Here is an 18,606-nt window from a genome sequence, read left to right as displayed (position 1 = left end):
GAAATGCACTCAGGAGGTCTAAATATAAACATTTAGAAAATTGTTGATGCATATTGCAAATTTATTCGTTTCTTTGAAATATTTTGAAAATTAATTTCTTCTCTACGAGTGAGTGTATCTGTTTTTACCTGTTTTACACCCTTATCAGCACTAAGTACTTGAATTATTATTTATTATTGTTAATATTATTATTTTAATAGTAATTGTCCTAATTTATACTTAATTACTGGTGAAGTTGGACAAAAACGTTGGCCATTTGTGGTTTTTTTCCCCCCTAAATTATCTATTTGTACCTGTACTAGGCCTTACTTAGCCTGTTTGATCTTATACTATTTCTTTCTTTCCTTGTTCTGTCCTTTCTAACAGGGATCTGACCCCTAAAGGCTGCATTTTTCAGGCTCCCTTGTCGCCTGAGTTTTGCCTGGGTTCAGCCATGGGAGGTGCTGGCAGGAAGTTAGAGGGCAGAAAGAAGGGAGAAGCTGGGGTACTTCTTCCTTCCTTTTTATATCAGGGTATTTATCCAGCAGGGATTGCTTCTCATCCTTATCTCCAGCTCCCACCCAAGATACATGCTATGGTCCCAGATTTTGCCAGGTGATGTTGGGTTCTGGACTTCTCTGTTTTAGGGAGTAATGACTTCCTGCTAATCTCTGGATTGTTGCACAACCCGTTTGGCACCTCAGCTCTTCTATCAGCTGAATTAATGAATTCCCTGCACTAAATTATTGTTTTAAATATTAAAGTTCCAATACAACTGTCTGCCATGATGAAAATGTTCTGTATCTGAATTGTCCAGTACAGTAAACAGTAGCCACAGTGGCTGTTAAACATTTGAAATATGGCTAGTGCAATTGACAAACTAAATTTTTAATGTTTAATTAATTTAAGATCAATTTAAATTCATTAATTTAAATTTAAATAGCTGCATGTGTCTCATGGCTACTATACTGGACAGCATAGCTCTATATTAAAGATATAATCCTTTTGTCCTAATTGCACAGCTTATTGTTTGCCTTTTAATGTTTTTCATACATAAAAGTTCAAAATATTCGTATAGAAAAATCTGTTTTTTTTTAAAATTTTACTCCAGTATTTTTAGGCTTAAAGCGCTCCCCATTTATAGACTTGACATGCATAGACTTTTTCCTTTACATTTAAGTTTTATCATTTTAAGCCTATTTTGGTGACTGATATGAATATTTTAACCAATCTGAAGCTTTTTATAACAGAGCCTTATAAAAATGACCTTCTATTATATAACAAGTTGTTAGATTTGAAAGAGAACTTTAAGTTAGTTTGGTCTAATCTTTCATAGAGCTATTCTTATCGTATTTAGGGTATTTATACTCTTCTGAGATAATCCCTTCTTCCTGTACCTTTCTTTTGTGGTTTTATATGTTAGAACAGTCTTCGTTATATTCACACTGAATTTCCTGTAGCTTCTCTCTGTTAGCTTTATTTTTATTCTGAAGAGCAATTATAGAATATGCATGTTTCCTCTTTTTTTTTTTTTATCACAGTATCTGACATTTTGAAGTTTTCTTCTACATTCCTTTGAGTTCCTATCTCCGTGTTAAATTTTTATGGCTTTTTCAGTTATGTCTCAGATAGTGCAGCTTTAAGTCTTGCACTTTTGCTTTTAACTTGTTCCAGTTCACCTGTATCTATTACTGTGTACTTCCTAGAAGTTAACACAGCATATCTGGCATTGGTCTGAACAAAAGTCTTGTAGGGCTCTCATTTAACCTACTCCGAGATAACATAATTTGTAGCATAATTTAGTAAATTCGTATTTTGCTTTTGGTTTTTTAAAACTCGTCTTTGTTTTTCACACATTCTTAGTATCCTATCATTCAATCATACATTCATTTGACAGTTTCTTGCCAAACACCTGCTATGTACCAGTGTTGTCACTGGAGGTAAACTTGGTTGTCTGAATTCAAAGGCAGGATCTCCTATCTTATCCTTGTAGAATTTTATCTTGCTACAGTCTCTCACTTATATGCCTCTTAATCTCTTTGGAATTTGTAAAGGAATGTGTTTGCTTTTGCCATCCACAGCCTTGATAAGACTGCTATTACATTATGTCAATTATGAAGTCAACTGAGGGAGCAATCATAGGGAAGTAGTTAAGAGCTGGGTTCTTTGGATTCTAATTTCTGGCTCTGCCACTCACTACCTATGTGACCTTGAGCAGATTACATATCAATACTTCAGTTTCCTTATTGGTAAAATGTGGATAATAGTATTTACCTGATAGGATTGTTGTAGAGATAAAATACTTAATACAAATAAAGTACTAGGAAAGTGTCTAGTAAGGAATGTTGTATACTGCAGTAGCTATTACTATTATTATTTGCAATCTGATGTTTTTTTTTTTTTTTTTTTTGGCTTTGATCAGAATATAAAGAGAATCCAAATTATTGGGTCCAAATATGTTGTCAATTGTCTTTCTCTGATGTACCAGACTGGTGGGGTAATCCTATTAAAATATAAAGGAAATTATGTTAGTTTGATAGGACTTGTTCTGAATTAATTTGGTGTTATTTTCCTTTTTTTATTTGTCTGTAACATTTTTAATGAAAATTTTCAAAATTGAAGTTTACAGTGAATACTCATACTCATACATAGATTTTGCCATTAATATTTTAATACATTTGCTATATCCCATATTTATTCATCTTTCTGTGCCTTTCTGTTCATTATTCATTGTATTTTTGATGCATTTCAAGGTAAATTGCAGCCATCAGTACACTTTCACCCTAAATACTTTAGCATGCAAATCATTAGAGTTCAAAATTTTACATTTTTTTCTTTTGAGATAAAATTTATATGCAGTAAACTGCACAAATCTTAACTACTTTTACTGAGTTTTACAAATGCGTACACCCATGTACCTCAAAACCCCTAGCAAGATATTGACCAGGAGGGGTCAATTGTCTATCTTTAGAGTCAATTGTCTAAAACACTTATCAGAGGCAACCATTGTTTTTTTTTTTTTCTCACCATAGATTGTTTGTTCTCATTTAGAATTTCATATAAAAGGAATCATACAATATGTACTCTTTTGTGTGAGACTTTTTTGCTCAGCATAATGGTTTTGAGATTAAGCCATGTTGTTGCATGTATCAGTGGTGGTTCTTTTTTTTTTTTATTGCTCAGTAGTATTTTATTATTTGAATGTACCACAGTTTGCTTAGCCATTTCCTATTCATGGTCACCTGGGCTGATTTTAGTTATTCTTTTTTGTTTTGTTTTGTTTTATTAATTTATAGTTATCATTTGTATAAGAGTTGGATTCATATGGATTTAGTTGGCCATACTGGAAAACTACATTTTCTTTCTTCACAAAAAATTCCCTTTATTAATCCAGTCTAAAAATCTAGCACACAAAAATAGAAAAATCCATATAATTTGGAGAGAATGAATTCCCCAAGCTGTGGTTTTATTTGATTTATTTAATGTAATTAGATGAATATGTATAACGTTTTAATTTAGCATATGAAATATTGAAATACATTTAATAGTGTCACAAAATGTTATGACCAGATAAAATTTTACCCCCAAATTGCTTATTTGTAAAGAACAATAAATCATACACCTTTAACTATGAGTTTGGTAAATCTGAGCTTATATAAAGTAGTTATTTTTAATGAGATTAAGGTTCATTAATAAGGTTCATTAATAATAAGTCTATTAGTACTATATTAGAAGAGATTCTTGGAAATAATATATGCTTGCTTTTCACTTAATTATTATTAAGAAATAAATAATTATACATCTCTTTTGCATTTAAATAGTATCTTTTTCCCTGAGTTCAGTAACAGAGCATGCATTTAATATTAAATAATTAGAAAACTTTATTTGTATATTTGATATACATTATTTCTTTTAGGCTCTAGCTATAAACATCTCAGTAGCCTGTAATCTTGCCAACTAGCCCTTGTTATTTTTCTTAGCCAGTTGGCTGCCAAGAGTTGGAAGCTCACACTTGCAAATCTAAATCTTCCTTTTGATATTAATTTTTATAGTTTTATTACTAATCAAAATATTGTTCAACTTAAACTCACTAGGATGAACCAAAGTTTTTTATAGAAGTCACTTTTTTATATGTTAGGAAATGATCAGTTGGCACATTTCTTAAGCATGAGTCTTTCTCTTCTAGTGTTTATCTTCTATTTTGGATCCTAATGATGTTTTAGACTCAGCTTAGGCACTAGGAAAACCTAAGTCTTTCCTTGAAAACCTGTTATTTATTTTTGCTTTTTTCTATACCCCTAGCACTTACCACGATTTGTAACATTTATATAAGTTATCATATATTCTGCCTTATCTTATAGTTAAAGGCATACTTATTTTATTTCTTCAGGTAAAGGGCCGAAATTGGATCTCATTCTATTTGTATATAGAATCCATTACTATTACTATAGTACCTATAGCACTATGCCTCACAGGAGTTCACCCAATTTTTGCAGAATCCAAGGACTATAGAAGAAATATAAGAAATTTACAGTGATGATGAAGTGACCAAGCACTCACATTAACACTTTTTACATAAAACAACAAATGATTGAGTATAGGTCTAAAACATTTTCAAGTACTTCATAATATGAAATGGTATTTCATATTAAATTAATTAGTTGTCTATGTCTTCTGTCCCTAAACAGTATAGTATTCTTATTTCTTTTGTACAATTTTGTTGCTGAGTACATTACTTTACCCATAATAATCTCATGTTTCTGGGATGGTTGGATGGTTGAATGACTGAGGCAATGAATGGCATATAAGATTTACGAGAAAGAGAACGAGCATAATGGAAAGAATCTGGAAGGCCTCTCATGTGATAGGGAATTTGAATTCGAGCTAGATTTGATGGGCAGGTAGAACTTGGACAGACAGAGGAGAGGGGAGGGTATTTTAGGTTGGAGTGTGTAGTTTACAAGGCAAAAGTAGGAATCATCAGGGCATTGTACCAAGGAATGCTAAAACAGTGGGGTTCTGAGGAAGATGGAAGCAGAGACCACATTGTTTTGCATTTTGTTTTCTTTCACTTCCATAAGCACCACGTAGTCATTAGAGTCACTGGGATTTGAACTTGGTTTGTTGAACTTGGAGCTGAATCTCAGCTTAGCCACTTACTAGCTATGTGTCCTTGGGCAGCCACTTAACCTTTTGAGCCTCAATTTTCTCACTTATAAAACAGAGACATACTAACCACCTCACAGGGTAGTTGTGAGGAGTAAATATATATATATATAAAGCCCCTAGCATAGTCTTAGGCTTTCAATATCTGTTTTTTTCAAAAACAATGTAATTCCTAGTTTCAAGAACAGGTTTTGCTGTAATTTATTTATGCATAATATATATAGCATGGGAAATGTAAGGTACCTGTGATTTTTTTTCTGCCTTATTTTCTATATTTAATATTCATGCTCTTGCTCCAACAAGCTGAAGAAAGCAAGAAGTTGTCTGAAAACATGGTGACTTTTAACTCTATTGTTCTACTGGAATTTCATTAGTTCTGCCCTGATAACCAGACAGCAGGGGCAGAGAGCAGACCACATTGTTATTCAGTTCAGACATTGGAAAGTTTGGCTTCATCTCACAAGAAATTCAAATGTAGCCTGACTTCTCTTCCCTTTCCTGGCCTCAGAGGTTCAGTCCCTCTCCTCTTTCTTTTATGAGCCACACAAATAAGCTTCTATCCTAGCTCAAAGTTTGTGATCTAAAGCTAAAACTATCAAGATTGAAACAGTCATTCTCTTCCCTTCTGCCCACTCTTCTCTCTGGGTCTGAGTCTCCCTGCTTTATTCCTTGTTTTATTATCAGTATCTGAAGCCAGGGCATCTTCCTCTGTTTCCTTTTCCATATACCTTCAAAATAGCTCATTTGTTCCCTCTTCCTTTTCCATCATGACTCCCTTAGTCCAGGTTCTTAACTTTTGCTAAACTAATGGCTTCTTTTTTCTATTTTTACTCCCACTCGTCTTCTGCCAAAAGGATCTTTCTAAAGTATGAAATTAATCATCTTACTCTTGCTTTCTTCTCTAGTTCCAGATACCTACATGATTGAATTTAAGCACCTCAGTATGATACATAAGCTCTTTTATAATTTAGGCTCTTTCTTTTCTTTTACTTTATTATCTTTACTTTTTTTCCTACCTCATTTCTCTTTTCTCTACTCTCTATGCATATGTAATGTGAAATTCACTGACTTCTTAAAAATACCATGCAGAGACATCTCTGCATGCTTTTATGTACTCTTTCCTCTGCCTAGAATATTTCTACCTTATCTAATTGCTAGTCATCCTTCAAGATCCTGTTAGGTGTTGTTTCTCTTAGGAAGACTTTCTTCATTTCTTCTCTCTTCAACCGCTATGCCCTTCCACCCTTCCTAGTCATGTCCTATGGAGTGGTGCTGCCCAATATGGGTAGCCCCTAGCCACATGTGGCTGTTTAAATGTAAATTAAAATTAATAAAATAAACAATTCAGTACCTCAGTTGCACTAGCTTATTTCAAGTACTCTTTAGTCACATGTGGCTAGGGGCTATTGTATTGGATAGCACAAATAAAGAACTTTCCTATCACAGAAAGTTCTATTAGACAACTCTGCATAGGGTTAACCAAACTTTTCTATGTTGTCTCTTCCTTTGATACTGCTATTGTACTTATCATACTGTTTATTTATTTACATATCTATTTCCCTATTAGACAATGAAAGATTGGAAGGCAGAGATATATTTTCTCATCTCTGTATATTTGGTTTTGAGTTCAGGGTTTAGCACATTATAGGTGTTCAACAGAAGTTTGCGTTGAATTGATTCAGTGAATTTTAGAGGGAGAATTGCCTCAATTTAAGACTTCAAATGGTGAAGCAGTCACATGGGGGCATGTTATATAGGTATATATTTAATTTATTTAAAACCTATTTAAACTTACTGAAAGAGCAATACAATGAAGACCCATATACATGTACCCTAGAGTCAATAGTAATTAACATTCTGTCATGTTTATTTTCCTTATCTCTTTTTCTCTGTCTCTCAATGGGTGTGTGTATGTATGTGTGTATGTGTGTGTGTATGTTTGTGTGTGGGTAATTGTAATTTTCTTGCTGACCCTAATTATTGAAGTTATATCTCCTAAGAATAAGGACATACTCCACATAACTATCATATCATTCACATGTAAAATTAGCATTAATATGGGAAGTTCTCCAGCTATCCCCCAAATACCTTCAATAGCTATCTTTGGTCCAGAATCCAGTCAATTGTAAAATTAGCATTAATATGGGAAGTTCTCCAGCTTCAATAGCTATCTTTGGTCCAGAATCCAGTCAACGTTCATGAATTGCATGTTGCTATGTCATTTTAGTCCCTTTTCATCTAGAAAATATCTCTGCCTTTTATGATTGATTGTTTTTCATGCCATAGACTTTTTTGAAGAGTTCAGGCCAATGATCTTATAGAATGTGCTGTATTCTAGATCTGTGTGTTACTTCCACATGATTAAATTTAGGTTAAATTTTGGTATAAAACCTTTATAAATGATTATGTGTACCATAAATTGCATTATATTAAGAGGCACATATTTTCAGGCTGTCCCATTAATGGTGTTTCTAAGTTTGATATCTTAGGGTGGTGATCACCATTTCTATTATTCCTCTTGTAATTAAAAATAATCTGTGGGATCGGATCATGTGAATATCCTGTTTACCAGCAATCTTATATTCAATGTTTTATCATCTGTTCATGATCTTTCCCTGAATACATTGATGGTTACAAAATGATTTTTTAATCTTGCCATTTCCTTTACATATATTTCCTCATCTATTTCTGTAAAGAAGAGCTTTCTCTCCTTTTCCGCTTTCCTACTCCTTCCCTCTCACCCAACTTTTTCGAGTATAATTACGGACTCATGAATTAAAAAAAAAAATCACTAGTCAATGTGTTATAATAAATTACTATATAATTTTCATACTTAAATTATTTCATAGTTGGCTAGTGGGAGCTCCTTTAAACTGGCTGTATGTGCTTTAATATAACTTCATTTGGTTTTGAACAGTCTTGCTTTCTAAGACAACAAAATATCCCAGATTTGCTTTGTACTTTTTTGCCTTAGATGTGGGCTCAGCTATTTCTACAAAGATCCCCTATTTTTTTTTTAATTGAGAATGGTATTTAGAAACCAAGATCTAGTTGCATGAGATGATCATTGGTACTGAAGTGTTTTGCTTCTAGGTCTTTTCAGTGGACAGAGCTAGGAAATAGAGTGTTTTGAAAAGTCATCAATTTATACAGATACCTTCAATTCACATTCCACTGTCACAGAGATTTCCCTTACTTCCCCCATTTTACATTTGTATCTTTTCTCGCCTAGAGCAAAAACCTTGCTTTCCAACACCACTAGTATATTCACTCATTAGCTCTATCCTTCGACATCCCTCAGTAGGTATTAAAACACCAATATTACAACACTAGTAAGTCTGCTAAGCAAACTTCAGAATTTCTTAGCACATTTTTGTCCTTAGAATTCATCTCATTCAGGATATATACTCAGAACATTGTGCTTGAAAATAACTTGAATTCTTTCTTTTTGATAGACAGGATCATTTGTTTCTGTGTTCTTCAGTTTGAAAGTTTGCTTTTTCATCCTTTTTGAAGTCTACTCCATTCCCACCAATCTTATATAGGATGAGACTTTTAATATAGGTTTGACTTCTGAGCCGTGTAAATATTTTCCTGAAAATTAAATTAAAAAGGATGATCAATAAATAATGACTCTCTATCATTAATAATGCTCTTTGACTTACATCTGATATTAATGTTTCTATACCAGCTTTCTTTTGCTTGGTTTTTAGTTTGCCAGATTGTTTTTTTTTTTTTTTCCTAGCCCTTTAAACTCCAGCCTGTGTGTTGATTGTATTTTAAGTAATATCTTTTGTATACAACTTGAGAATCTGATTTTTATCTAGGCAACTTTGTGATTACTTGTATACTTGAATTGTTTTCTGCTGTTACTTTTTTGACTTCTTTCCTTCCTGTTCCCCCTCTCTTTCTCTCTCTTTCTCTGTCGGCCTTTTATTGTATTGATTGAGTTATTTTTATTTCATTTTTTTCTTTCTAATTATTTGGAAGTGATACATTCTATATCTCTTCTTTTAATGGTCATCTTTGTCATACCGTTAGTTTGTATTGAGTATTCAAATAAATCCATACCTCTTTTTCACATGAACTACCAAAAGAGGTTTGTTGAATCCTATACTTTCACATTAATTTTTTTTAAACAGAAGCAAAGAAGACTCTTTATTTTATTCAAATTTTGTAATCTTAATTTGGAAGTAACAATCTCAGTCATGCTGAGAAGAAAGGTTGACAGAAAACTGGACTCATCACCACCTTTCTTTATAGCCTGCCAGCTTTCTACAACCCCTGCCCCCAGGAATCTAAGCACAATTGAGGCCAGAAATATGATTTTGATTACTGCTCCAATTATTATGCCAAGAAAAGCTTTAGCTAGCCCTTAAAAGATATATTAGATGGATGAATAAAGTAGAAATATTTAGTCTGTAGAAGAAAGAATAGAGTGGTAGTGAGATGCGGGGCAGGAGACACTTTAGGACTTGTCGGTTTGAAGGAATTATGTGTTGAACAGAAATTCTACTTATCTACTATGGCCTTGAGGGTTGAAGCTAGCATTACTATAGGGAAACAGAGTTATCTACTCTCAGGATTGTGTGGAAGGTTAGTAAATGGCTTCACTATACTGTCAGGTCCCAGTTATTCCAGGAAGTTTTCTTAGAGGTCACCTGGAAGGGATTAAATATTCTTTAATTGCTCTGGGAATCTATGCTAAGTATATGGAATACATTGCCATCTTTAATTTACAGCCAGATTTAGGCACACAGTTAAATAGTATTTTTCAACTTACACTTGCTAGATGATCTTAACCGTACTAGTAAAGTGATCATATAACAGCACAACACTCTGAGTAGCCAATCACAGCAAGCATTCACTCTGTATGCCTCCCTAGTAATCCCTAGTGTTTTCAGTGTTCAGTTTGGCCAAATTAAAAAGGCAATAAATATGCAGATCAGTAGTATGACTCATGTATTTGTCTTTTCTATAGCAAAGCAAACAGTGAAAGGCAACCTGCATATTTTCTCTGAATTTTGTTTCCAAGTTTTCTTTTCATTTAATTATAGAATTATCTTAGCTTGATTTAGGTGTTTACTGGAAGTGATATACAGATTGGGACAAGGAAAATATAGTTTTATTAGAATCTAAAAATCTAAATTAGTGCCTTGAAGGCTGCTTATAATAAAAACCTCTTCTTTTTCTCTTAGGGCTGCTGCTCAGAGTAAATTAGGTCACTACACGGATGCAATAAAGGATTGTGAAAAAGCAATAGCAATCGATTCAAAGTACAGCAAAGCCTACGGGAGGATGGGGTAAGTTCAAAGTAGTGCCAAGTTGTACCAGATATGGTATTCTTAATGGCTTGCTTTAGAATTTCCTGCTTAATATTATATCCTCTCAACTAACAAGAAGATAAATATAATGTTGAGGGAGGAAATGACTGCAATTTCTGTGACTTGGGAGAGAGATGATTATTTGTATGATGAATGATTGGTTGTTGGAGAAAATCATATAGCCATAATGAGTAGACTCACTTCATGTTTAAGGCCACAAATCTCATGAGTTGATTGCTTCACATCTACTCTTCTCTCTTCAAATTTCACTATACCCTCCATAGTGACGCTCAACTGATGATATTGCCTTATACTTAATTGAGAAAATAGATGCATTTAGGAGAAAAGTAGCTCCTCTTCCTACTTCCAAATCCACCAATCTGCCTTCAATTGTGTCTGCATAGACTGCTTTTTCTCCTGTTAAAATGGAGGGTTTCTCATCTAAGACTGCTGCCTTCATTTATGCTTTAGATCTCATCCCTTTATATCTTCTCCAGGACTTTACACTTGTAATCATTTCCTTTATCTTCTACAACACGTTTTCCTGTCTCTAACAGTATTAATGACTGCATGTGAAAAGGTCATGCAGAACCAACCACTGCATCATTCTTTCAGCTAGCTACATCATTTCTCAGTTTCTCTTTTTCTACAAAGTCTCTGATAGTTGTCTATACTTGTCTCATCTTCATCATCTCTCATTCTCTTGTCAGCGCACTCTAATAAGGCATTTGTCTATATCACTCATCTGAGAGCTCTGTTCAAGGTCACCAGTTGTCTATATTTGTCAAGGCCAAAGTTTAGTTCTGTATCTTCACCTTACCTACCTTTTAGCATTTGGGATGATTAGCTTATTTTTGAAATAACTTCATTTCTTGGGCTTCTGTGACACCATGCTTCCAGATTTTCCTTTTACTTCACTGGCTGCTCTTTCCTAGTCTCCTGTATTGGTTTTTCCTTCTCTACCATTTCTAAATAATGGTGTACTTCAGGGCTGTATCCTCGGCTCTGCTGCCCATGTCTCTCTATTCTCTCTTCTGATTTCATCCTGCCCCATGTTTTTAAATTCCATCTATAGCCGAAAATAAAAGGTATCCCAATTGGAAAGGAAGAAGCAAAACCGTCCTTATTTGCAGATGACATGACACTATATATAGAGAACCCTAAAGATTCTTTTAGAACTGATCAATGAATTCAGTAAAGTAGCAGGACACAAAATTAATATTCACAAATCAGTTGTATTTTTATATACCAATGATGAACTTTCATAAAGAGAAATTAAGAAAATAATCCCATTTATGATTGCATCAAAGACAATAAAATACCTAGGAATCAAATTAACCAAGGAGATGAAAGATCTGTTCTTAGAAAATAATAAGTCATTGAAAAAAGAAATTGAAGAAGATACAAATAAATGGAAGCATATATCATACTCATGGGTAGGAAGAATGAACATCTTTAAAATAGTCATTCTACCCAAAGCAATCTATAGATTCAATGCAATCCCTATCAAAATACCAATGGCATTATTCAGAGAACTAGAACAAAGAATCCAAAAATTTTTATGTAACCATAAGAGATCCTAAATAGCCACACAATCTTGAGAAAGAAGAATAAAGTTGGAAGTATCAAACTACCTGATATCAAAGTATACTATAAGTCTACACTAATTAAAACAGCATGATACAAGCATAAAAACAGATACATTGATCAATGGACCAGAATAGAGAGCCCAGAAATAAATCCACATACATCATATATTAAATGACAAAGGAGGCAAGAATAAACAATGGGTAAAGACAGTTTCTTAAATAAATGCTGTTGGGAAAACTGGACAGACGCATGCAAAAAATGAAACTGGACTACCTTTTTATACCATATACAAGAAAGACTCAAAATGTATTAAAGACTTAAATATAAGACCTGAAACTGTAAAACTTCTAGAAGAAGACATAGGCAGTAAATTCTCCGATATTGCTACTAGTAACTTCTTTTTGGATATATCTCCTCAGGCAAAGGAAAAATGAGAAAAAATAAATGGGTCTACATCAAACTAAAAAATTTTTGTACAGCAAAGGAAAACATCAACGAAATGAAAAGACAACCTACTGAATGAGAAAAGGAAGATATTCTCTTATGATATATCTGATAAGGGGTTAATATCCAAAATATATAAATAACTCATACAACTCAACGACAAATAAACAAACAATCCAATTAAAAAATGGGCAGAAGACCTTAATAGATATTTCTTCAAAGAAGAAAAACAGATGGCCAATAGACGTATAAAAAGATGCTCAACATCACTAATCATCAGAGAAATACAAATTAAAACCACAATGAGATATCACCTCATACATGTCAGAATGGCTATCATCAATAAATCAAAAAACAAGTGTTGGCAAGGATGCAGAGAAAAAGGAACCCCTGTACACTGTTGGTGGGATTGCAAATTGGCACAGTTACTATGGAAAACAGACTGAGCTTCTTCAAAAAATTAAAAATGGGTCTACCTTTTGACCCAGCAATTGCACTTCTAGGTGTTTACCCAAAGATAACCAAAACGCTAATTTTTAAAGGTCTATGCACCCCTCTGTTCACAGCAGCACTATTAACAATAGCCAAGACATGGAAACAACCTAAATGCCCATCAACAGATGATTGGATAAAGAAGTTATGGTTTATATATACAATGGACTATTACTCAGACATAAAAAATGAAATCCTACCATTCACAATGACATGGATGGATCTAGAGGTTATTATGCTGAATGAAATAAATCAGAAAGAGAAAGATAAATACCATATGATTTCACTTATATGCAGAATCTAAGGAACAAAAAGAACAAAGTAATCAAAAACGCACTCACAAATATAGAGGACAATCTGGTGATGGTCAGAGGGGTGGGAGATTGAGGGGCTGAAAGAAAGGGGCGAAGGGTTAAAGAAGTACAAATTAGTAGTTCAGAGATGGTCATAGGGATGGGGTGTGCGGGCATTGGGAATGTAGTCAGCAGTAATGTAATGGCTATCTGTAGAGCCAGAGGGGTGATAGAGAAATCAGGGGGATTATTTCACAAAGTATATAAATGTCTAACCAATGTATTGTATACTTGAAACTAATAAAATAAAATGCTTAAAAAATAAATTCCATTTATAGCCGATACTCTTTATTCATGGATTCTGTATTTATGAATTCACTTACTTGCTAAAATTTTTTTTTAACCCCCAAATCAATATTCGCTGTGCTTTTGTGTTCATTCACAGTGTAGTGAAAAATTTGAGTCACTCGATGTGTAAGACTTTGGCTGAAGTCTAAGGTGATGCCCTGCCTTTTTGTTTCAGCTCTCATGCTGAAACGAGTGTCATTTTTGCAGTTTATTTAGTGCCATATATATATATGAATTTTACATATATGTGCATATGCATATTATATATATGCATTTTTGTGGCCTTTCCCCTGTTTACAATGGACCCAAAAGTAGAATGAACTATTTCCAGTGTTCTTAAGTGCAAGAAGGCTATAATGCGCTTTATGAAAAAATACACATTAGATGTTTTGTTCAGGCATGAGTAAGTGCTGTTGGCTGTGAGTTCAATGCTAATGAATCAATACTATGTATTAAATAAGGTTTCTTTAAGCAGAAACACATAAAACAAGGTTATGTATTGATTGGTTGACAAATGTGATCAGAGCCTCATGGGAACCTAACCTTATATTTCCCCTGGGAGCAATTGTTTAGCATTTGCTTAATTAGTATTTACAGTGGCTTTATAGAACATAACTACTCTGAATAATGAGAATCAATTGTTATGTTGATAGATCTCTTAAGTTACTATATGTCTTAAGTTATATGTCTGAATGCCATACTCATATTCGACTTTTTATTTCCATTTATATATTTAATAGATATTTTAAACTTAACATGTCCCAAACAGTACTTTCATTCCCTTCTTAAATCTTTCCCATCTCAGTAAATGTTACTATCATTCACCTGCCAGTGTTCAAGTTAAAACATCTTTCATTCAGTTAAAGAAGTACAATTAGTAGTTGATAGTTGGTCACAGGGATGGGGAGCAGGGCAGAGGAGGGAATGCAGTTAGCATTAGTATGATGGCTAGGTGGAGGGCCAGGGGAGGGAGGGAGCAACTGGGGGGATCATTTTATGAACTATATAGATGTCTAACCAATGTACTGTATACTTGAAACTAATTTAAATAAATTTTTAAAAATGAAAAAAAAAAGTCCTTCGGTATTATACCTGACACATCTAATCTATCAGCAAGTCCTGTCAAGATAAAAGTTTCTACTTATATTTTGAATTCAAGCACTGATTGCTATCTGGTTTATAACCCTAGTCCAAATTAGTAACTCTTACCTAGGCTATACTATAATAACTTCCTAACCGGTCCTCCACTCCTGCTGCCCCCCCCCCCCCCCATCTCCATCCTCTGCAGAGAAGCTAAAGAGAGCTTTGTAAATGATAAATTGGATCTTGTCACCCCATTGCAACCAGAATAAAATCCAGACTCCAAACCATGGTCCTATATAATCTGGCATCTGATTACTCCCTGTTGTAGTCTCTTTCCATACTTTATTTTCTGTGCTCCCTCCTCCTCATCCTTTGTCCTGTTCCTTAAGCATACCAACTTTGCATCATTCTCAGGGGCTTTGTGCTTACTGCTGTTTCTATTTAGAATGCTCCTGCCCTGATTTTCATATGACTGTTTCTTCTCATCTTTCAGGTCTTTTCAATGTGTTGCCTTTGAGCAGCTCCCCTATTCATTCTCTTTAACATTACTCTTTTATTTGCATATTTATTGCTTGTCTTTGCGGGGTAGAATGACATTCTCTTCAACTCAAGAACTTTACCTTTTTCCTTGGGGAATCTAAAATAGTGCCTGGTGCACAATAAGGTTTCAATAAATATTTAATTGAGGACTCTGATTGAAATATCTTTCATGGTTGACTAGTAGAAAACAAATTAGGGTCTGGAAATTTTTCTGTAGTTAGGTACTATATTTTATTGAGATGTGAGGTAAGTCAACCAAGAAAGAATTGGAGTAATTTGTTAAAAACAAACCTAGAGCAAATAAAAAAACCTCAATACTATCTCTCCATATATACCATTATCGTTTAGTTCTTAAGTAATTTTCCAATAAATAAATTCTAACTAGGTAGAGGAAAACATAAAAAATTTAATAACTCATTCTAGACTGAGATAATGCGTTATTTAAGTTGTAAAGGAAGCTATTTGTACCTATTTAACAACTAACACGTCTTATTCATGTGATACCCCAGTCAGCTGATACCCCACAATCACTTTTATTTTTATGGTACATTGATATTGTGACTTACGTCTCTGTAGGAAGTAGGAAGAAAGTGTGACGTTGTAAAGCACAAATCTAGTTCAGAGTCTTTAAAATGGTTTTAGCATCATAGAGGTATATGACCACAAGATTGTTGGTCGGCTCATATCTTTGTAGAGCTTAGTTATTCATAAAGCAAATTACTTCACATATTTGGCTTAAAAATGGAAGGGTAGGTAAGGTTTATTTCTAAGCATTAAGTATATGGTTAATGTAAGACAAGTCAAGGTTGTCAGCAAGCAGGATAGAAAGAGTTCAGACTTAACAGAATCTTGGAATTAGAAGGAATTTTAGTGCTATTTCTGTGAATCACAGTATAATGAATAAATTAGGTATAATCTGGACTTGAATTGAATACCAGTACAGATGTTTGACTACATTTATGATGTCCTGATATTCTTCAATCATATATCTTATACTCTTATATTCTTTTCAGGCTGGCCCTCACTGCCATGAATAAATTTGAAGAAGCAGTTACAAGTTATCAAAAGGCATTAGATCTTGACCCTGAAAATGATTCCTATAAGTCAAATCTGAAAATAGCAGAACAGAAGTTAAGAGAAGTATCCAGTCCTGTAAGTCATTAATGCCAAATGAGTGAAATATTTTGTTATTCACAATTTATTGTAATAAAATTGTAGTGGTTAGAATAATGATCAGATATAATTGTTTTACAGACAGGAACTGGATTGAGCTTTGACATGGCTAGTTTAATAAATAATCCGGCCTTCATTAGTATGGTGAGTACATTTCCTTTTCTGCTCTTTTTTCCATAAAGCTATATAATTCCAAAACTTTTTAGAAATAACTAAGGGAGATTTTGTGGTGGTGGTAACAGAGTGGTGACGTAATGTCATAGCTAAGGTTTTTAACCTGCCCATATACCTGTTTGTGAGAAAGCCATGGATGGACTTCAAGAAGCCCGTGGATTCCCTGAAATTACATGTAAAAATTTGTGTACCTGTCAATATGTGCATATTTCTAGGGAGAGAACTATATTTTTGTCAGATTGGCATAGGGGTCTGCAAATCTACAAGAGGTTAGAAACCACTCTCTTACTTTGAAAATGGCCCTAGGAAAATGTCTAATAATTGAGATCTGAGGATTTGGGCTATCGTGGTTCTCTAAGCTCTCCTCTCAGCACTGTCTGCTTCCTTTCTATCTTGAGTTTATTTGAACTTTTAGTGTAATTCTTATATATATGTACTTCATCCTTCAGAACAACAAATTCACTTATAGGTCTTTTTGAAAACACACATGCTCTCTTCCAGTATGTGGAAACTCTGATCTAATAGGTCAGGGATGTTTCCTGGGCATATAAAGCTCCTTGGGTGACTTTATACCTCTGGCTGAGTGCGGTCCTGCTTCTTATTCATCTTTGCTTCCTTAAAAAATGTCTGGCATCCACTAAATCTTCAGTTGAATTGAAATGTACAGATGGCTCATTCCTAGTAAGATAAAGAAGTCTTTTGAACAATCGGCAGAATTGTAGCAATTGGTAGTTTAAAAATGTTAGTTGAAGTTTTTGTAGTAGTAGTTAATTTTTGAATCACTGACCCTAAATGGGGTGTTGAAAAAGCTACCACTTGTTTTTATTACCAGAGAAACAATCATTTGACTAACTTGCAAGTAATTCAGTAACTCTCCTTGAGTCTTAGTATTGAGGTCAATCAAAGTTGGTCTTTCTACCTAAACACCAACAAATATATGTCTCTCTGTAGGTTTTATGACATTTTTGAACATTGTTGCTCATTTCCAGGCCTCAGGTTGTGCTCTTATTGTAGCAGGATGTAAAAATTAGATTTCTTCTAGTTTCTGATTCAGCTTAGCCCTCAAGATACAAAGTAAGGTGTAAGACTACCATCTATGAGCTGCAAAAGGCAGGGGTTAAAAAATATTGTGTAACTTAAAAAAAATAGAGTCAAGTTGACAGAGATTAAAAGAGGATTTTTGGAGACAGCTATTGGAGTTACTACTGTCTACAAAGATTTAAACTAAATATAAATTTTATGTGATATTGTCGACTACCAATTTGAGGCAAAAAAAAATTGTTTATGCTTTCAAAATGGAAAGTTTCAAAAGTTTATGTGCATATAAATACAATTTCCTTTCCTCTTAATTATGGGAAGGATTGAAACTAAGCCTCATGGGGCAGGATCACATCTCTTACGGTAGTACTCTTTTGAAGTGGACTCTCTCAAGTGTAGGGGATTCTTTAATTATACTCAAAGTTTCTCTTTCTCCTTTTGGCTTTATTTATCTTATCAGTAGTAATCAGTATACTGCTGTCAATATCTTTAGTTTATAGTGTTACTTGTAGCCTCTCTGTCCTTGCAATGTATTTTTTTTTTTTTTTTTTTTGCCTCCTGGTCTTCCTAGGTGATCTCCCATCCAAGTACTAATCAGGCCCAACCCTGCTTAACTTCCGAGATCAGACAGGATTGGGCGTGTTCAGGGTGGTATGGCCGTAGACGCAATGTATTTTAAATGCCATTTTTTCTAATATCATTTTTATATTCCCAATGACTTTGTATAGCACACTTAAACTCTTCAAATGTTAGTACATACATGGCTTAGCTTTCATTCTTGTTTTTTAAAAAAATCTTTATTCAAGTTCCCTAAATATTAACTACCTTTAATGAGAGATGCCATTTTTCAATTCCAGGCAGCAAGTTTAATGCAGAATCCTCAAGTTCAACAGCTGTAAGTATATAGAAAGAGAGTATTACATTTTCCCCCTTCCACTTGCCAAGCTCCTAAGTTAAGCACA

At 33.9% G+C, this 18,606-nt stretch overlaps 1 protein-coding gene and 1 pseudogene across 3 annotated transcripts in view; one reads left to right on the top strand and one right to left on the bottom strand.

Moving 5' to 3' along the window:
- Nucleotides 1-18,606, top strand: part of SGTB (small glutamine rich tetratricopeptide repeat containing beta) — a 40,857-nt gene that overhangs the window by 16,804 nt on the left and 5,447 nt on the right. For all 3 annotated transcript variants that reach the window (XM_006913088.3, XM_025047664.1, XM_015590417.2), the window contains exons 6-9: nt 10,344-10,448; nt 16,273-16,411; nt 16,514-16,576; nt 18,502-18,539. In XM_006913088.3, coding sequence (XP_006913150.1) covers nt 10,344-10,448; nt 16,273-16,411; nt 16,514-16,576; nt 18,502-18,539 — 345 coding nt within the window. The remainder of the gene's footprint in view (nt 1-10,343; nt 10,449-16,272; nt 16,412-16,513; nt 16,577-18,501; nt 18,540-18,606) is intronic.
- On the bottom strand, nt 18,191-18,309 carry LOC112480846 (annotated as a pseudogene).

Source organism: Pteropus alecto, unplaced genomic scaffold, assembly GCF_000325575.1.
Source record: "Pteropus alecto unplaced genomic scaffold, ASM32557v1 scaffold20, whole genome shotgun sequence".
Classification (NCBI taxonomy): Eukaryota; Metazoa; Chordata; class Mammalia; order Chiroptera; family Pteropodidae; genus Pteropus; species Pteropus alecto.
The sequence above is the reverse complement of the archived record's forward strand: the minus strand, read 5'-3'. Positions and strand labels throughout refer to the sequence as shown.